This window comes from Rattus rattus, chromosome 9 (assembly GCF_011064425.1).
Source record: "Rattus rattus isolate New Zealand chromosome 9, Rrattus_CSIRO_v1, whole genome shotgun sequence".
Classification (NCBI taxonomy): domain Eukaryota; kingdom Metazoa; phylum Chordata; class Mammalia; order Rodentia; family Muridae; genus Rattus; species Rattus rattus.
The window spans coordinates 61,725,468-61,745,648 of record NC_046162.1 but is presented as its reverse complement, the minus strand read 5'-3'; the positions used below and the strand labels follow the sequence as shown (position 1 = coordinate 61,745,648).

Sequence of the window (20,181 nt, the reverse complement as noted above, 5' to 3'; positions counted from 1 at the left end):
ATAGAGTGAGTTCAAGGCTAGCCTGAGAAGCTTATTCTAAAATGATGTCTCAAAAAATAGTTATATATAATATATAATATAATTAATATATACATATATCTGTATATACACACACACACATATAAATATATATGGCTAGAGATGAAGCTCTGCTAGGGTATATACAGGAGACTCTGGTCAGGTTCAGTCCATGACCCTGTGTAAACCAGGAGTGGTAGCACACACATTTTAAACTAGAATTCATGCAGTGGAGAGAGTAGGATCAGAAGTTTGATTGAGTTATGAGTATGAGGCTAGCCTGGGCTAAATTCTGTCTCAAAAGAAAGGGCTTTGAGCATCTGCCTGTACTGGCTGCTATTGCATGTCAGCCCGACACAAGCCAGAGTCATGAGAAAGGAAGGAGCCTGCCTCGGATGAGAAAATACCTCCCTGGCACCCAGCCGTATAACATTTTCTCAATTCTAGCACAGTAGTGACCAATGGGGGAGGGCCCAGCCCATTGTGGGTGGGGCTGTTCCTGGGCTGGTGGTCCTGGATTCTATAAGAAAACAAGCTGAGCAAGCCAGGGGAAGCAAGCCAGTATCACCCCTCCATGGCCTCTGCATCAGCTCCTGCCTCCAAGTTCCTGCCCTGCGTGAGTTCCTGTCCTGACTTCCTCCAGTGGTGAGCTATGATCTAGAAGTATGAGCCAAATAGACCCTTTCCTTCCCAACTTGTTTTTGAGTCATGGTGTTTTTATCAAAGCAATAGAATCCCTAACACAACATCTTTTCCCCAGCATACTCCCATTCTTTCTTAATAAAGGTCCCTATTTCTATCACATTTTTAGAAAATAAGAAAAAAAGAAAGCTGAGCCATTGTTCAGTGGGAGAGCAGGTGCCTACTATGCCCAAGATCCTGAGTTCAATCTACAGTACTGAGGGTGGGGAGAAAGACAGAGAAAGAGGAGCAGGGTGTGGATGAAGAGAAAGGAGAGAAGAAAAGAAAGGAGGAGGAGGAGGAGGAAAAGGAGGAAGAGGAGGAGGAGGAGGGGTAGAAGGGAGGGGAGAGGAGAGGACATCAGTGGGTGCTGGTGGAGTTGCCACTCTCCAAAGTTTTCAAAGTGTATTCAGGTAGTCAAGGACAGGTGGATCTGAGGAATGAAAGAACCACCCCAGAGCAAAGTGTTCAGAAAAGAAATTTCCCCAAGTAACAAGGGAGCAAGTTCTAGCAAAGAGGGAGTCGCTGTGGCTGTAGCTGGTGGGGAGGGCCCTGGGGTACATGTCTGTAGAGAGGCAGGGGTGGCGGCTGAGCAGACACACCTTGAACATTGAACTGAATGCTGCAGGTCCAGGAACAGGATAGGCGCATAGATTCGCCTCACCAGAGCCGGTACTTGTTGGTACCCAGAGGGCTAAATGATAAATTCTGAAAACAATGATTTGACATCCATGCATGGCAAGTTCCAGAACAGGTTTCTAGTTGGGTGACTGAATATTTAAGTAAAGATTAAGCCATGCTCATTGAACACCAGCCAAATTTCCTCTGGAGTCAGTCAGTTGTTGCAACGTTGATCCTTGCTCTAGCAAAGCCCTTTAGCATTGTTCCTCACAGACAAGAGAAACATGAACAGGGGTGTAGCGACTGGGATTTAGATCTGGATGATTTTGGTAAAACTGAGGTGTGGTGAGGGGGTCTTTCCGGGATGTCTCAGCTCCGTGCCACCTCTGGGCTGCCTATAGACAACAGGAGATCCTTGAATGGAGGCAGCAGAAACCTCTCTGCCCCACAGATAGCTCCTGGCTGCGGCGGTCACAGGGTTGATACAGCTGGCGAGCGAGAGAGGCAGATTCCAGGGAGCCCTGACAGATTGTAAAGTCGGCTTGAGACCAACACGATGAAATTCACCAAGGATGAGTGTTAAAGCCTGTGCTTAGGTTCCAAAAAAATTTGGTTACATAAGCCCAGGGCTGGGGAAATATGGTTACATGGAAATTTCTATTAAAAAGGAGGAGACGCGTGCGATCCCCTCTACACTTGGCTGGCTACTCCAAGGTCTGAGGGGTGAGGGGTGGGAGTGGGGAGCCCAAGGACTGCTGAGTCTGCATAGTGAGACACTGCCAAAAAGGAGGAAGAGGAAACAGATGGAAGGGGGGGGAAAAAAAGAAGGAAAAGAGGCAAAGAAAAAAAAAAGGGACGAAGGCAAAGACCTGGTGGCTTTGCCTAGTCAGACCTAGTCAGAGGGAAGGGAAGCCTGCTGCGTCCTCTAGGGGAAGCCATCCTTGTCCTAGGTCTCCTCCTGGGCAGCAGGCTGTGCTGAAGAGGTGACTCCGCAGGGAGAACCAGGGGAGGGTAAAGTGTGTGGTTCGAAGTGGACCAGGCTCATGCAAAACAGAAGCTAAGGGATGGTGATAGCCAGAAATGTTAAGGACAGAAAGATTGTTAGGGGGCTAGTCTTCAAACGTGGGGTTCAGCGAAGGAAGATTCAGCTTGTCAATCATGACACCGGAACCAATGGGATTCTCTTGTGTGGGAGAGGCGTCTGCTTCTACCTTTCCAAAACCTCTCTAGCCAGATGTCTCCTGCAGAAGAACGGGGTCTTATTACTCCAAGGGAGGCAAGCCCCTCCCTCGACCAACAATAGTACCATTTATTGCACTGCTCCTGTCAGACTTCTGTTAGAGTACCAGGAACTGGCTTTGTAGATCAAGGTGGGCTTGAACTCCCAGAGCTCTGCTTGCTGGGATTAAATGTGCGTGGTAATCCCCCCACCCCCAACACACACACATCCGGGCATCTCAACCACACTTCTAGGTAGAGATTATTATAATTATCACGTTAGGATAAGTGGGGCTGAATATAGTGGCTCACATTTGAAATCCCAACACTCTGGGAGAGAAGGCAGGAAAATCGCCGTGAGTTCGAGGCCAACCTGGGCTATCCAGTGAACTTCAGACCATCCTGTTTAAAGCAAGAGAGTGGCCAGGAAGGCTGTAAGAACTTGTCTTGCCTAGCCTATTTCTGAATGGGAGGTATGGGCGGGGGAGATGGGCTGACATAACCACAGGTCAGCTTCCCAATGTTGGAGACCGCAGCCTCCTTAACACTACGAAGCACTCAATGTGGGAGAAGGCGATTCTCTTTCCAACTACAACTCTTAAGAGTAGGCAATAGCCATTTTCCTACCCCTCAATTTTACACCACATCTCAAGAGCTCTTCAACCCCAACCCGGGTAATTGCCCCCTAATCGCTGCACTCCATTGCTGTCTGGAGTCTTGGGTTACCGGGTGGGGGCTGCTGGGTGGGCTGAAGGCAGAGCCGGGCCTCGAGGGGGCGGTGCCCACTGGCCCGCCGTGCCAGGTGCCGACTGCAGGGGGCGCTGGCGGCCGCTCCGGGCGGAGACAATCGCGCCGAGCGGGCGCCGCAGCCGGAGCGGGAGCCCAACCCGGAGCTGCACAGAGCGGTGCAGAGCTGGGGCTGAGCGGGGCCGGCCGAGCAGGGCCGGGCGGCAGCGATGGACCGCTAGGGCCCGGCCGAGCCCCGCGATGCCGCCGCCAAGTGGCCCCGGAGTCCTCGCGCGGCTGCTGCCGCTGCTGGGGCTGCTGCTCGGCGGCGCCTCCCGGGCTCCGGGCAAGTCTCCGCCGGAGCCCCCCAGCCCGCAGGGTGAGTCTCGGCCTCGAGGGGCGGCGATCGTGGGCCTGTACCCCGTGATCGGCTGCCACCGCTGGCCCCCTCTTCACGGTGCTAGTGACTTGAGATGCATTCTGCTCCCAGGATGGGGGGAAGGCGACATGAGATCGGTGTTTCTGGGGGAGAGATAAGGGGACTGTTTGCTGCGGGGCTCTTGGGGAGACACAATGGGGAGGGCGAGGGTCTCCAGGCTCGGCGCTACTGCCTCCTCCGACTTGTTTTTCTCCCTCCTGGTCCGCGAGGCACTGCAGCCAGAGCTATTGTCTGCGGAAGACACCCGCCCAGGGGCGGGCTGGGGCGGGCGCCGGCTCCGCAGCCCCCCGCGGGTCCCTAGCTGCGACCCAAGCTGGGTGGGGGCGCAGGCATCGGCTGCCACCCTGGCCGGACTGGGGCTGGGAGCTTAGAACTGGGCTGCAAGGGGGGGAGGGGAGAGGGGGAGTGGGTGAGGCTGTGGGCGGGATTGACTGCTCGAATGGGGTTTTCACCCAGGAGCCTGACAGCTTCCAGCCAACCCCCCAGGTTTAGAATTTGGGGCGCACCGAATAAACACTGATCAGCTCATGCTAGAGGGAGGGGATGCATTTGGAGGGGGGGCTGAGAATAGACGTTATTGTGATTTCCCCAGCTCAAGGCGCATGGCAGGGCTGTGGTCACGGAGCCATGCTGAGCTGGCTGGCTAGCTGTGGCAGTACCAGCTGAGAGGGCAGGTGTCTGGGTCCTTGTCCAGTCTGTCTACCACTCTCCTCCTCCAGCTTCCAGATCTCCCGCTCTCAGGTCACTTAACACCCCCCCCCCCAGGAGACCCTCCTAATGCCTAACCTGGCCCACATGGCTGTGTGAGGTGAGGGTAGAGCCGGCCCCTGCAGGGGAACTGGAGACCCTGACTCCACTGCTCACTCCGAGGTGCTCCGGGCCTCCCCCTCCTCGTCCCTGCTTCCCTCTCCCATCTTTCTGGTTCCTGCGCCACCACCACCCCACAATTGCTGTTCCTTCCCCTGCCTGCGGCTCCATCCTGAAACAGTGTTCTTTGCGCCTTACCCCCCCCCCCCTACACACACACACACACACACACACACACACACACACACACACACACACACACACACACACCAGAAGCTAGCAGGAAAGGCGGAAGGGGGTGGGGGTCTGGTTGAGGGAAGTAGGGTCCGGATGAAGGGAGGAGGTCGGACTTCCTCCTGGAATAGGCAGAGCTAAGTGGAGAGATGCCGATGCTGTATGGAATGGCAAGCTTTGAGGGTGGGGAGGGAACTTCCTGTGCCTCAGTCTCCCCTGATTTTCCAGAGAAGAGGCCCAAGCTTCTTAGGAAGCTCCTCCTCCAAGGCTCTGCACCCCAGGGAAGGGAGGGCCCAGGGAATTGGCTGGAATAGAGCCAGAATAGGGGGCTCTCTCAGGCAGCTGGCTGGGAGCCCAGGCTGTGGGGAAGAGGGGAAAGAGTCTGCTAGACACCTGCCCCACCTCCCGGCCTGGCCATGATGAGCCTTTGGACCTTACCTGCCCACCAATGTTGTGTTCCCAGGTCCCTCCCACCCCTCTTTTGAGGCTTTGGCCCTTGAGCCAAAAGGCTTCCCTCAAGTGACAACATTTCAGACTCCTGGGTCCCTTCTTCCCAGCTGCTCGCCCCAGCTGTTCCTAGCCTAGGATGGGGCCAGACTCTTTTAGCTTCTCAGAATTCCTACTGGGGCAGGAGACTGCCACTCCTTGGAGAGCCAGAGTGGGAGTGGGCAGTGTGGGTGCCCCACCCTGAAAAGCTAGACTCTGGCCTATCCTGGAGAGGGAGGTGGGCTCTGGGAATAGCCGGATGGGATGCCAGGACCAGGCGTGGTATCCTGCGTTGGAAGCCTGAGAAGAGACACCTGTCACTGTCGAGTGTCAAGTCAGTGAAATGCCTCCTCGAGGTTCAGTGGCTGCCCACCCCACCCCGGTCCCGCCCCCTTCTGCTCTCAGCTCCAGAGTCCTTCTGTACCTGGGATTTCCCCCAGCACCCAGGGTATCCTCCCACTTGCCTCCTGAGCTTCCAAACCTCCCCATCTATGACACTCATTAGGAAGGCAGGGGCGGGGCATAGTCTTGAGGGAGAAGCCGGTGCTAAGTGGAAAAGGTTAGATGGCAGAGGCGGCCTATAGAAATCCAGGAGAGTAACTCAAGTCCTCGTCATCTCTCCAAACACCTCACCTTCCGGGTCTGCATGGCCAGATTACCCTGAGGCGGGGAAGGGGGGGCACAGATAGCCTCGGGATTAGAAGTTCATGCTTCCTTCCCAGTCCCCTGCACACTATGTCCCCTGGGCCTGGGTCTGCTTTCCATGTAGCCCTTCCTCATCAGGGCCCCAGCTCCTTTGCTTGATCTCCTGGGAGGAATGAGGGCGTTGCCATGGTGACTGACTGTAGCTGACCAGCTATAGACGTAAAGGGAGGGATCAAGATACTCCTTTGGGCTTAGGAGATGGTACAGGTCCCTAAATTTGAAGGGAAACAGGTTTTTGGAAAGGATCCTGGAAACAGGGTGTGTGCTAGAAGTGACAGGTTCCTTAGCGACTTGATTTGATTTTTTTTTTTCTTTCTTTCTTTCTTGAGAACTCAAGCAGGGACCCAGCTTCCATCCTTCCTCTAAGTTACTTGATCTTGCCCTCTCCCCCTCCACCTGAGGTTCCCCACCGCCCCCCACACACACACACTCATTTTTTTCTTGGTCTCTCTTCTCTTCTCCATAGATCACTGGTCTCTTAGGGTGGACCGGCTAACAGTTTATATTCTGGAAGTAGACTACTAGTTTCAGAGCTCAGATTTCTCATTTAACTGTAGTGCAAGAACTTTGCATCTTCTAAGCCTCACTTTCTTTATCTGTAAAATGGGCTGAGGGCATATTTTAGCAAATATAGCATTTCCCTGGCTCTATGATATAGTCATGTTTTGTGAACCAGTAAGAATGAGAGTGGGGTGGGTGGGGAATGCTGTCGATTGTAACAATGACATCACCCATCATGGCCATTGCCCGAGTTTAGAAATGTGAAAGTATGCATGGGCTAGCTCTGGTGAAAGGGGATAGCCCTCTCTCCTCCTCTGCTGGCTTTGGCAGAGAGCACAACTCAGTGACAGAGGCCCTGGATTTGATCCCAGCACTGCGCTGGAGTCAGCCCCCAAATCTCTCTCCCCCAACAGACCCCCTCCTCACTCCTCATCCCCTGACCTCGTCTTCCCACAGAGATCCTGATCAAAGTACAGGTATATGTGAGCGGGGAGCTGGTGCCCCTGGCCCGGGCCTCAGTAGACGTGTTTGGGAACCGCACTCTACTGGCTGCTGGTACCACGGACTCAGAGGGCGTGGCCACACTACCCCTCAGTTACCGCCTGGGTACCTGGGTGTTGGTCACTGCTGCCCGTCCGGGTTTCCTCACCAACTCAGTGCCGTGGCGTGTTGACAAGCTGCCATGTGAGTGCAGGGGCAGGTGGAGGGTGGGGGCGGGGTTGGACAGCAGCTGACCCACCATCAGCCCCTTCCCAAAATAGTCCTTGGGGGTGGAGGGGGGCAGTTTCCCAGCAGCTGCTGCCTGGGCTGGGGCATACTGGGCTGTGGGAGGATGAAGCCGCTGGGATGAAGATGAAGGGGGTACCTAGGGAATGCTTCTTCTAGAGCTGACAGGCCACCCGTCTCGCAGTGTATGCATCCGTCAGCCTCTACCTGCTCCCAGAGCGGCCAGCCACCCTCATCCTCTATGAGGACCTTGTGCACATCCTTCTAGGCTCTCCAGGTAAGCCACCCTGCCCTTCGTCCCATAGCTCCTCTCCCTTCCTTGACCTGTATGCAGAAACCTCAGCTTCTTCACACAGTAGCTGGGTGTCCTTGGGCAAGTCACTTAACCTCTCTGAGCCATACTTAATGCATGTATATGATGTGGAAGAATAATACTTATTTCATCAAATTTAGGTAAAAATGCATCAAATGTGCTAAAAAGGGAAAAAAACAGGTATTTAATAAATATTGATAGTTTCTTTGGGGCTTTTGTGATTTCTCTTCTTTCCCAATTTCCACCTCCCCGACCTGTTGATCGTCAGTGGATCTACATGTATTGTTGTGCACCTACTGGGTGCCTGGCTATTCTGACGCCATGAGGGCTTTCCAGGGCAACTGGACATCCATCCAATGGCCCGGAGCAGTCCTCGGTGGTCCTTATGCACAAGTCTCATATTCTGCACTCGCTCTGTGCCACACACATAGCTGGTGGTGTGGCCTGGGGGTGAGGAAGAACAGAGCCTCAGCCTGCCTTGTGGTCATGGGCTAGAAGGAAGGCAGACAGACACCACTGCATATCCTCGGAGCGTTACAGAGCTGGTGGGAGTGGCAGAAATGCCCCTCACCTTTGGGGAAATCCGGTGGAGCTAATCAAGGGAGCTGGGTGGGCTGGGAGTAGAGCATCTGGCTGGAGAGAGAGCTGGGTGGAGTTGGCAGGCAGGCAGAAGGGGCAGTGAGGGCTCAGGGTACTTTCTGGCCTGGTATGTTGTATAGGGTGCTTGGCCAATACTATAGCCATGGTGGGTTTTGGAGCTTGAAAGAGCCCTCCCCTGTTTAAATTTTATTGAGTTATTGGCAAATTGATTGTTTGCCACCTGCATCTAGCTGACCCCATACTAGAGGTCTCCGATTCCCCCTTCCCCCGGAACTCTAAAATGCCAAATGGATGTTGGTTGCCCCAGAGCTTACCGGCCTCTCATGGCTTCCACAGCTCTCGGTGTGAAGTGCAGGGAGCTGGCAATATTGGTCAGAGTGCAGCAGCCGCTACATCATTGTAGCCTGTGACTCCTGCATGGCGAGAAAGGCAACTCCCACTTTCTTTCCCCCTTACCCTACAACGTCCCCACAGGGCTAGCCCAGGCTCCCAACATTCAGTAATAAAGCAGGACAGAGTTGTGTGGAGGGCCTTGGGGTGACAGGGCCAGGCTCCAGGATAGTGGCCCTGGTATGTGGCTGAAGTTCTGGTTTCATTTCTGCATCTATAAAATGGAGTTGCTACCTCAAGGGCTGTTAGGCTAATTAAGGGGGTTACTATACATAGCCTGCTTAGGACAGCATCCAGCATGTTTTGAAGCTTAATAAATGTTACCTATGACCACACAGGATTGGAATTCTGTTTATATATGTCTGCTCCCTCAGCACACACACACACACACACACACACACACACACACACACACACACACACACACACACACCACTAATGGTTGTTTATCTAAATGGAAACATTTGGGGCTGGAGAGACGGTCAGTGCCTGAGAGCACTTGTTGGTTTTCCAAGTACTTGGGTCCTCTTGGATTCCCGGCACCCACATAGTACCTCACAGACTAACTTGTCCGAGGGAATCTCACGCCCTCTTCTGGCCTCTGAGAGCATTGCACACCAGTGGTACACAGACAAAACACCCATACACATGAAAATAAAGAAAACGTGATTTTTAAAAGGTAAATTCTGTTCCTCAGCCACTTTTCTCCTTGTCTCTAATTTTTGAGACAGTAACTCAGAACTCTGTAGTTCAGAGTTCTGGCCTGAGAACTCTGGCCCAAGCCTCCAGATCCTGCCACAGACTCTCACACGCTGGCACGACATGTGTGCCAGCAGCCAGTCTCACTTGCCACATGTATTCAGTGAGTGCTAAATGGAAGCCCGAACAAAACACTTCTTCTCATCATGCTAGAAGGTTCTAGAGAAACTGTAACGAACAACACCTATGGCCCAACAGTGGCAGCGCACAGGCCTTCGATGCCCGCACTCGGAAGGCAGAGGCAAGCAGACCTTTGTGAGCTCCAGGACAGCCTGGTCTACAGTGTGAGTGTCAGGACAGCCAGGGCTACATAGTGGGACACTGTCTCAAAAAAACATAAAACCAAAATAAATAAATAATTACACACACACACACACACACACTCATGGGGGGGTGGGGGAGAGAGAGAGAGAGAGAGAGAGAGAGAGAGAGAGAGAGAGAGAGAGAGAGAGGGAGAGAGAGAATGTTAGCATGAAGACAGGGAATCTCAGCTGTTAGCTGAGGACATGACTATTATTTGTCCATGTGCTTGAGTATATTTCTGTGTACCTCGTGCAGAAAAGGGTATTGGGTCCCCTGGAACTAGAATTATAGGTGGTTGTGAACTGGGAATAGAACCCAGAACCTCTGTATGAATGGTAACCCTCTAAACCACGGTGCCTTCTCTTTAGCCCCATTAGCCCTCGTCATTTATGTTTGTAAGGAAACTTCAGAGAAAGCAAATCCTTTGTGAAAGGTCACACACTCACCCGGACTGGAGGTTTCGGTATCACATCCCTTCAAGTTAACAATCTGTGGCTACCCACTTCTCGCTATATTCTCACGCTCCCTGGCCTTTCTGATCAGCCTAATCTGGTGGTTCTCCCTTCTGGATACTTGCTTTCTGCTTTGGTCTGGGTCAGGCTACCACAGTGCCTGCTTTCCATCCAGGTGCCCGCTCCCAGCCCTGGGTGCAGTTCCAGCGTAGAGCTGCCCGCCTGCCCGTCAGCTCCACCTACAACCAGCTTTGGGCTTCGCTCACCCCTGCCAGCACCCAGCAGGAAATGCGGGCTTTCCCTGCCTTCCTGGGGACTGAGGCCTCTAGCTCAGGTAAGCCATGTACTTAATGTAGAGGCACCTTCCTTCCTTAAGGGCATAGCCATTAGTGCCAGCGTCTTCTTCCCTCAGGCAATGGCTCCTGGCTGGAGCTGATACCCCTGACTGCTGTGAGCGTACACCTGCTAACGGGCAATGGGACAGAGGTGCCTCTCTCAGGCCCCATTCACCTGTCCCTGCCAGTACCCTCAGAGCCTCGTGCCCTTGCTGTGGGCACCAGCATTCCAGCCTGGAGGTTTGACCCCAAGAGTGGTAAGTGTTAGGGGCAGGGTGCCCGTGCTAGAGGCTGGGGCTTCTGTAAGAGGTGGCAGAACACTGGGTTTGATGAACTCCTCTGGCCTCTTCCAGGGCTGTGGGTGCGAAATGGCACTGGTGTGATTCGGAAGGAAGGCCGACAGCTCTATTGGACTTTTGTCTCCCCGCAGCTAGGGTACTGGGTAGCTGCCATGGCCTCCCCTACATCTGGTGAGATCGGTGGGGCAGTGGGGGAGGGGCAGAGGGGAGCGGGAAGGCTGGGAGAGCTCAGGCCTTGTGAAAGGCAAGAAGGGCATCCTAAGCCCTTGCCTGGCACAGGGCTGGTTACCATCACCTCAGGCATTCAGGACATCGGCACGTACCACACAATCTTCCTGTTGACCATCCTGGCAGCCCTAGCCCTGCTGGTTCTCATTCTGCTGTGTCTTCTGATCTACTACTGCCGGTGAGTACGCCTGGAGCCCGCCCCGCCTTCTCCATATCCCTAGGCTTGCGCTTGTGCTCTGCATTGGGGTCCCAAAGATGCTTCTAGAAGATCAGTGCTTCCAGGAAAGAATGGCAAGGCAAGAGTTAGACTCCAGAGACTGGTGGCTTTAGAGAAACGGGTGACAGGTGGCAAGACCTGCAGGTCTTGCCTCTTCAGAGACCATCTATAGTGGCTTCAGCCAGCCCAGCTCTCACTTCCAGGAGACCCCCAGAGCAGGCACTCCTAGCTGGTGTACATGCCAAGCGTTGCCAAATTTACCCCAGTGAAACTGAATGAATGCATCTCCTGGATGAATGAATGGTCCTCGTTCTACAAACAGCTCCTCCCAGGCATCATCTGGGTTCCCCACCATTTCTCTTGAACGTTCCCGGCATCCTCCATCTCCACCCCAACTGCTGTCTTCATCCCTTGTGTTGGTTTACGGAGATACCTTTCCTTTCAGCATCCCTGAGCGCCTGTCTCTTTCCTCCTCTGCAGACGACGCTGCTTGAAACCAAGACAACAGCACCGAAAGCTGCAGCTCTCCGGCCCCTCGGACAACAAACGAGATCAGGCTACGTCGATGTCTCAACTCCATCTTATCTGCGGGGGACCCCTGGAGCCTACGTCGTCGGGAGACCCCGAGGCCCCTCCCCCAGGCTCCTTACACTCGGCCTTCTCCAGCTCCCGAGACTTAGCATCCTCCCGGGATGACTTCTTCCGTGCCAAACCGCGATCCGCCAGCCGACCAGCCGCCGAGCCTCCTGGTGCCCGCAGCGTTGAAGGTGCTGGGCTTAAGGGCGCCCGCTCCGTCGAGGGTCCCGGCGTGCTGGAGCCCAGCCTGGAAGAATACCGGCGGGGTCCAGCCGGAGCCGCTGCGTTCCTGCATGAGGCCCCCTCGCCCCCGCCGTCCTTCGACCATTATCTGGGCCACAAGGGGGCGGCCGAGAGCAAGACCCCCGACTTTCTGCTGTCACAGTCGGTGGACCAGCTGGCGCGGCCGCCGTCCCTCAGCCAGCCCGGCCAGCTCATTTTCTGCGGTTCCATCGACCACCTCAAGGACAACGTGTACCGCAATGTCATGCCCACCCTGGTCATCCCCGCACACTATGTGCGCCTGGGCGGAGAGGCGGGCGCCGCGGGAGTGGGCGACGAGGCCACCCCGCCGGAGGGCTCGGCCGCGGGCCCCGCGCGCCCCTTCCCTCAACCTGATCCCCAGCGCCCGCTGATGCAGGGCCACGCGGGTGCGGGAGGCGACAGCGGTGGCGGCGAGGGGTGGGGCGGCAGGCGCTCCGCGCAGTCAGTCCAGTTGGTCACCATTCCGGTGCTGTTCAACGAAGTCCACCATGGCGCAGCTCAACGGCGAGCTGCAGGCTCTGACCGAGAAGAAGCTGCTGGAACTGGGCGTGAAGCCTCACCCGCGCGCCTGGTTCGTGTCCCTGGACGGACGTTCCAACTCGCAAGTGCGCCACTCCTACATCGACCTGCAGGCGGGCGGCGGCGGCCGCAGCACAGATGCCAGCCTGGACTCAGGCGTCGACGTGCACGAGGCTCGACCTGCGCGCCGCCGCCCCCCGAGGGAGGAGCAGGAGCGCGCAGCCACCCGCGCCGCCGCCGCCCCGCGCCCCGCGCCTGGCGCTCAAGCGAAGACACAGAGCCCAGCAGTGAGAGCCGCACGGGCCTCTGCTCTCCAGAGGACAACTCGCTAACGCCCCTGCTGGACGAGGTGGTGGCACCCGAGGCCGGGCAGCCACAGTACCTAGGGGTCGGGGCCGCAGCCGTGGGGACAGTTCCGCAGTAGGCGCCAGTGAGCTGCGCGCGACTCGCTCACCAGCCCGGAGGACGAGCTAGAAGCGGAGGTGGGTGATGAGGCTGGCGACAAAAAGAGCCCCCCGTGGCAGCGGGAGGAGCGGCCGCTAATGGTGTTCAATGTCAAGTAGTGCGGCCCGGGAGTCGCCCACCGCCCCTGCCGCCAGTGCAGATTCCCAGGGTGCGCGCCCCGGGATGCTGCAGCAGAGGGGCATACGCTCTTAGCCCGGAGAAGAGCTCAGGGGTCAGCTGAGCTCATCTGTGGTTTGTGCTGGGGGAGTGTCTTGGGAAGGGACCCTGGATTGGCCTCCAAGCAGAGGGAGGTGGGAGGGACCCGGTCCCCCAAGGGAGGGGCTGGGGAGGAGGGCAGGGGTGGGGAGCAGTGCCTGTATAAACGTGGCTGTACATAGAAAGATCTATTGTGGGAGAGCAGGAGGGGCAAGCCAGCCTCAGCTGCTAGGGTGAGGGCTGGGAAGGGAGGGGCAATCTCTGTGGACCCTTGGGAGGGGAGGGGTGCTGCTTGGATGTCACAGGGCTGGTGGCTGGGGCGGTCCTGGGGACTAGAGGATAATATGATGACACTCTGGACAACAACAAAAAAAAAATACAAAACTGGTGAGGTTAAAGCTCTGTGTGAGTGTGTGTGTGTGTGTATGGGGGGGATTTCCCCCCTATGGGGAATGCTGATACCAGAGGACCCTGGCACGCCAAATCAGACACTGTTAAGAAAGTGTACAAACTTTATTGGAGCAACACGCTCGCACGCGCGCGCGCACACACACACACAAAAGCAAGCTCACACAACACCTGTGGATCGAGAAGAGCACCTGGCCACAAGGTCCACAGAAATCAGAAGAAATGGCAGTTTGATACGGGGCTTTTGCCACAGCCTTCTTTCCATAAGAGAAGGTCTTAGTTTGAGGCCCCACCTTCCATGGTGATGGGTGACTCAGAATGAGTAGGCCGGGGAGACTAAAGGAAGAGGTGCCAGGGAGGCCTGAGTGGTGGATACCCTCGGAACAGGGTTCCCAGGACTGTGGAGTTCTTTAGTCGTTAGCCCTTCCTCACAGTAGCGGTCTTGGGGCTGGATCCCTCAAAAGTATGTCCCAGCGAGGGGTCTTCTTCCGCAAACACTTGGTTCCCTTGGCTGAACAGTGGAAGCCAATGGGACAACAGTGACGTCCATCTCTACAGCAGACACCCTGGATGGTCAAGGGAGAGTAAGTACTGGACAAGACAGAACACAGCCATGGCCACACCCAGCCACAGGGTCGGGGACAGCACTGACCTTTGCGTAGGGACAGCAGGCCCAGCCTCCTTGGCTGTCTTTACAACAGGACTGGTTATCGTGGCAGAAATGTCCGGCGCCACATTCCACATTCCCAACATTAGAGCCAAAGGTCAGGTCCATGGAAGGCTGGACAGAGCCTGCATCCTTCTCACAGGTTCTCGCCTTCACGTTGCAGGTGTACCCAGCCGGGCAACAGTGCTGCCGGTCCTCACAGCACACAGCCTGTGGAGCGAGAGAATGGCTTGCACTCATACCCCAAGAACACAGCTCCCGGGGTTGGGGATTTAGCTCCCAGGGCAGTGGGTGGAGACTCACATGGGGCAACTGGCAGCAGGCCCAACTTCCCTTCAGGCTTGGGCAGCAGGTTTGCCCTACTGGGCAGCTGGTATGCTGGTCACAACCAATATCTCCATGTTGGAGCAGAGTTGTCTGGCGGGCGGGCATCTTCTCCAGGCCAGCCACCATTCTGTCTCCCTTCTGACAGTACCCCTCATCCATACATTCGAAACCCTGAGGGCAGCAATGCTGGTGGTCTAAGCAGCAGACAGCCTAGCGGTGGGCAGAGAAGAATGTTCCTACAGAGGATCATCGGAGTCTACCTCTCCTGCTCATAGCATCTCCGGCTGGGGACAAATCACAGCACTGGGTGCCACCCCGGACTACGCAGAGTGCAGAAGAATAAGGAAGGCTACAAGACTCTTGTCACCTACCTAACCAGGCCAAGATGCTATCCCCACCCCTCTGGGCTGTTTCCCTTCCCTCGTTACCTCTGGGATGGGACAGCAGCCCCAGTCCCCAGAACTGAGTCTGCAGCAGGTATTGTTAGAAGGACAGCTACTGAAGTCATCACAGGGGACATCACTCTTCAAGATCTGTGGGTCTGGCAGGCTGAGGAAGGCCGTGACCTTTTTCATCCAGGGTACCAGAAGGACTCCCAGTTCACAGGTTCCTGTCTCTGTGTGACACTGAAACCCGGCTGGGCAGCAGTGAATGTGGTCTTCACAACACACAGCCTTAGGTAGACAGAGAGAGGCCCCAATAAGCACTGGAACCAAGCTAGCTGCCCCCTCGGCTCGGACCACTTGTGCCCACTGCTCCCAAGTACCTTGGTGAATGGACAGCAGCCCCAGGCCCCAGTGTTGAGGCGGCAGCAGGTGTAGCCATCAGGACAGCTCACTTCCAAGTCGCACTTCACCTCCTTCACTGTGAGGTAGGGAGAGAACAAGTCATCGAAGACAGTGTGACCAGGCGTCAAGAATGGAGCACACAGCTATCCCAGCCACAGTGAGCCTCATGCAAGGTCCCTCCACGCAGCCATCAAAACCCACCCCATAGCCGTTCCGTAACTGAGAACCCTCTTTATTGAGCAGATGAAATGGGGTCCCCTACCTGGGTATCCAGGCAGCTTGGTCATGAGATCTGTGGTGTAGTCCTTGGATAGGCACTTGCTCTGGATCAGGTCACATACAGTGTCCTGGGGGCAGCAGTGCAGGTGGTCGGAACAGCAGATGGCCTAGGTTGGGACAAGTAGAAGTCTCTGAACTCTGGCGAGCACAGGGAGCAAGCCAAGCTGATAGCATGCACTGCTCCAATCTGCCACTAGGGGGAAGCACGAGCCTTAAGGCTCTCAGAGATCAGCCCAGTGCCTGGAGCCCCCTTGTCCAGATCCAGGGGAATCCAGCCATTCACTCACGTTGGGCATTGGACAGCAGCCATACTTCCCAGTGGGTAGCTCACAGCAGGTAGAGTCATCAGGGCACTGGGTCTTAGCATCAGGGCACACCACGGAAAAAGGGAAAGCCACTGAAAAAGCAATGAAGCATGAGGGAGGGGCTGCTAGGATGGAGGGAACTTTTCCCCTTCACCCCCAGGTGCTGGCAGGGTGGCTTCGGGCCTCCTCACCTGCCCTGTTGGTCCTTTGTGCGGGGAATTTCTTTAGTAAGGGGTGGGTGCCCGTGGGTGAAACGCATCGCGTGTGAACCAGGTCACAGGAGGCCCCGTGGGGACAGCAATGCACTCTGTCTTCACAGCAAGATGCCTGAGAAGAAACAAGTGGTCCTAAGTCCATCTGTGTCAGCCCCGGACCCCAGCATTACCCTTCTACCCATAGGTGCCACATTTCCCACACCCTATACCTGGGGCATGGGGCAGCACCCCCAGGAACCATCAATCATAATACAGCAGGTGGCGGAGTCAGGACATTCGAACTGGCTACCAGGACACTGGACAGCACCCAAGAGGCTATCTGCAGATCCAAGAATCCAGAATTCCATTAATCCAGTCAGTCAAGTACCAGTACCATCACTGAAGGAACTGCAGGTCCAGCTGCAGGAGGCTTAGTGGTCGGTCCCAGGGCTTAGGTGATCTCCCAGGACCCCACCAGCTAGCTAGCCCCTACTGCTAAGACATCCAGTGAAACTGGGCTGGTGCTCAAATCACTCCGGCATGGCCTCTCTGTGTCCCACAACACTGGAGTGTCTGTCACCTTCTCTCAGAACTGCCCCTCCCAGGGCCACCCAGGCAGTTGGGCTCCTGGGCACTTCAGGTAACTCCTGATGTCCCTCCCCACGTGCCCCCTCCCCTGTGCCCCACAGCACCTGATATCTGAGAGCAGGATTTCCCATCCGCACTACACTGGAAGCCCTGGGGGCAGCAGTGCTGGCCATCATCACAAGATACACCCTATGGACGCAGAGAGGCCTGTGTGAGCAAGACCCTTTTGCCTAGGACTAGAAGAGTGAAGGAAAGGGGTAAATGCAGATCTTAAGCAATCTCCTGTCCCCCTAAGCCAATGGCCGCCTCACCTCAGAGAACGGGCAGCAGCTGGAAGTCCCAAACACAGTGAGAAGACAAGAGTAGCCATCAGGACAGTGGTCACGGATCTGGCAGGAGCCATCTAGACGGCGGCTCGTTATTATAGGCCATGTGTCCTGGAAAGAAGAGATGACATCAATCAAGGGATCTGTGCCAGTCCTCTGGCCAATCTGAGGTAGACAGTCCTTCAGAAAGCCCAGGCTGCCAACTGGGGCATGAGACACTCACCTGAAGAGGGTTACAGCAGCTGTAGTTGGCTCCTCCCTGGTCAAGGCAGCAGGCAACAGGGCAGAATTGACCATCTGGGCACTGTGTTCCAGCCACCAGCCTTGCCACTAAGGCCAGCCAGCTCACCAGGATCCACATGGTCTGCCTGCAAATGCCAAGCAAAGTCTGGCAGCCATCTTGAAGCCTGTGCCACCTTCTACTCCGAGGCCGTGCATTCCCCTGTGCTCAGGCCAAGGCCTTGGGTTTATTGAGCATTCTCAACGGGAAAGCAGGCAGATGTGTCGCTCGAGTCAGCGCCCTACCCGTGCACGGCACGCGTGTGTCAGCTTGCACTCACTGTGAGCATGAACGCTGGCAGGAACACCAGTGTCGATTCATACGGCCTAACACCTGAGACTCGGAGTGCGTGGAGAGGAGGGGTGGGGGTTATGACAGCCGGGAAGGCATGTGGCTTTTGTGGCTTTGATTTATGGAACTGAGGACTAATTGGGAGGCAGAAGAGACTTCAGCAGCCATAAGAGGAAGCCAGCCCCACACCATCCCGCCCGCCTAACTCCACCCCGGCCTGGTACCAAACTGTCTGCCACCTGTAGCTTTCAAAGGCCTTGGGGGACAGAGTCATCAGTCACATGATCATATGGGAAACCTGGCGGTGGAGAAAGTTGTAAAAACAGAAGTACTGTGGCCAGTGGGGTCTGGGCTGGCTTCCCTATGGGCCAGCCACTGCCTACCCACAACTGTCCCCACCTCACTCAAGGGAAGGGGACACAGAGGCTAGGTCAGCCTCAAAGCTAACTTCATGATGAGGCCTTCCGGACATCACCAGGGTCCTTTTGGACTCCTCAAACAGACCGCCTCTGTCTCTCCCTGATCAGAAATCGAAACTCAGCTGCAAGTGGGAAGAACCAGTAGACCTCTTCACTGCCTCTCTGCCTCGGCAGGAGGAACTGAACCTCTCACTTCCCTATAAGCCTTTTCCCAGCTCAGATGGTCTACCCAGCAACCCAGAAAGATGTTATTCTGCCTAGAGCAGCAAACCCAGCAATATTCAAAGACCCTCCAGGGAGCCATTTTCCCCTCTCACTGTATTTCTCAGCAATCTATGAAAAGCAATAATTAAAATATTACTTTCACTTTTCAAATCCATGCCTAAGGAACAAGCCAGGGGGAAAAAGACAGGGTATTAGACTGGGTTCATATGCCAACTGTTGTCTCTGGTCATTGCCAGGGAAGGACCCTGATTCCCAGAGGCCAGAGGTGCAGAGGGATGGGGCAGAAGATTTCTTGGCAGGTGACCCAAGCAGGATAGAAGTAGGGTGGGTACAGGGACTTCGTTGAAGCTGCAGTTGGGTTTTAGTCCTGGAAGTAACACTCTAATCTATGACTGAGGGCCTCAGAAATTGTTCCTTCCCTGTGTCTCAAGTCTTCAATCTCTGCCTGGACACTGGTGGCTACAAAAGGCAAGAAATGCCACCCACGCATGGCAGGCATGCTTTTGATCCCAGCATTTGAGAGGCTGAGGGAGGAGGGTTGCAAGTGCCAGGCCAACTTGGGCTACAAGGTGAATCCGAGGGCAGCCTGGGCTACAAGGTGAATCCCAGGCCAGCCTAGGCAACATAGAAGGATCTGTCGTCTCCCCCACCCCCCTCTCTTTCCTTCTTTAGGTCCTTCCAAGTGCTCTTTAACCTAACCACCACCCACATAAAAAAAAAAAAAATCCCAGAGGCCATTTCCTAACCAGGAAGGGGTAGGGGAGACCCAATTCCTCTCAATAGGACTGGGGAGTGGTGAGCCCCTGACCACCTCTACACTACACAGCCAGGGAGAACCGGAGCTTTCAAAGCCCTAGCTCCGGCATCTTCCACTAGGTGGCACCCCCCATCTCCGAGTGTCAAGGGGAGATGAATTTCCGAAAAGGTGAGCCAATCCTAATGAGAAGGAGCAGGGAAAAGTGGCGGGGAGAGGCAGGCGGAAGTTAGCTCTCTCGCCCCCAAGAAAGGAAATACAACTGACACAACCCAGGGATTCAGCCATCAGGCCCGGGTCCTGCCCCCAACCCTTCTGAGCTCTGGGGACCAAGGGCGGGAGACTCCCCACCCACTGCACGCCGCCGCGGAGACCACTTGCAGCAGCAGAAAGAGAAAGAGCCGGGACCTGGAGACAGGTGGCAGGTACAGACAGAGGAGCTGGCCCAAGAGTGGGGTGGTTCCTGTCCTGGAGAAAGGCCTGCAGCTTTCCAACATGCTGGGCAAGAGGAGCCTCTTACTGGGGGTATCTACGACAACCGCTCGTCCCCCAAAAAAAAAAAAAAAAAAAAAAAAAAAAAACCTCGTTAGTGCATCAGAAACCCCTAGAGGAGTTTCAAGAGGCAGGTCTTCTCTTGTCTCTGAGCTGAGACTCCAGAGGACCCTCAATTGCACAGCAGCCTGGTCAGGCCTCTGGACAGTAGCGGGGGAGATATCTGCAAAGGATCCTCCTACCTGCGTCGGGGTCCGCGCTCCCTGGGAGGCATCTGGCGGTCAGCTCCAGGACTAGGGCTTGGCCGCGCGATGGCCCGCCCACCTCAATTTCCATTAGCCATGGCTCAGAGATCCAGGGCTTCCATTGGTTACTTGTCTACGTAGAGGCGGGACTCTCCGGGAATGCTGTGTTTCTTTTTCTACTCATTTCACATTCCTCCTCCCTTTCCTCTGTCTCCCCACACCCCATTTCTAGGGATCATGTGATTAGAGAATCATATGACAGCATAGCCCGCCTCCCCCAGGGCAGCTCTAGCTTGTTTGGTTGCATTTAACCCTGGGTTCTGGCGGCGCCCGGCAGGGTGTTATGAGACGAGACACCGCTTGCCTAAGGCCACCAACAGTTAAGAGAGCTGCCCTGAGGGCACACGTTCAAGGTCGTTTACTGGAGAGTGTCTGCTTCTGGATCGCGACTTTTGTACATTCTCTGCCTTTTCACGCCTGGCAGCCAGGACTCGAAAGAAGTTGAAAGATGGTTGT

General features: G+C 55.5%; 2 protein-coding genes across 2 annotated transcripts; one reads left to right on the top strand and one right to left on the bottom strand.

Annotated features, from left to right (window-relative positions):
- The first annotated feature begins 3,388 nt into the window (after positions 1-3,388).
- On the top strand, positions 3,389-13,475 carry Fam171a2 (family with sequence similarity 171 member A2). The gene is given in 13 exon segments (XM_032913102.1): positions 3,389-3,643; positions 6,893-7,120; positions 7,347-7,439; positions 10,155-10,313; positions 10,392-10,571; positions 10,668-10,784; positions 10,893-11,019; positions 11,539-12,379; positions 12,381-12,640; positions 12,642-12,681; positions 12,683-12,776; positions 12,779-12,853; positions 12,856-13,475. Coding segments are annotated over 13 exon segments (2,457 nt in total). The 5' UTR covers positions 3,389-3,525; the 3' UTR covers positions 12,981-13,475.
- Positions 13,476-13,571: 96 nt separating this feature from the next.
- On the bottom strand, positions 13,572-19,774 carry Grn (granulin precursor). The gene is made up of 13 exons (XM_032913215.1): positions 19,663-19,774; positions 17,183-17,327; positions 16,945-17,070; positions 16,738-16,822; positions 16,276-16,385; positions 16,043-16,178; positions 15,834-15,943; positions 15,530-15,653; positions 15,246-15,343; positions 14,908-15,153; positions 14,456-14,689; positions 14,138-14,362; positions 13,572-14,051 (listed from the first exon to the last, which is right to left on the bottom strand). Exons 1-13 carry the CDS (start codon positions 19,692-19,694, stop codon positions 13,914-13,916), a joined length of 1,809 nt encoding a protein of 602 aa, XP_032769106.1. The 5' UTR covers positions 19,695-19,774; the 3' UTR covers positions 13,572-13,913.
- Between the last annotated feature and the right edge of the window lie 407 nt (positions 19,775-20,181).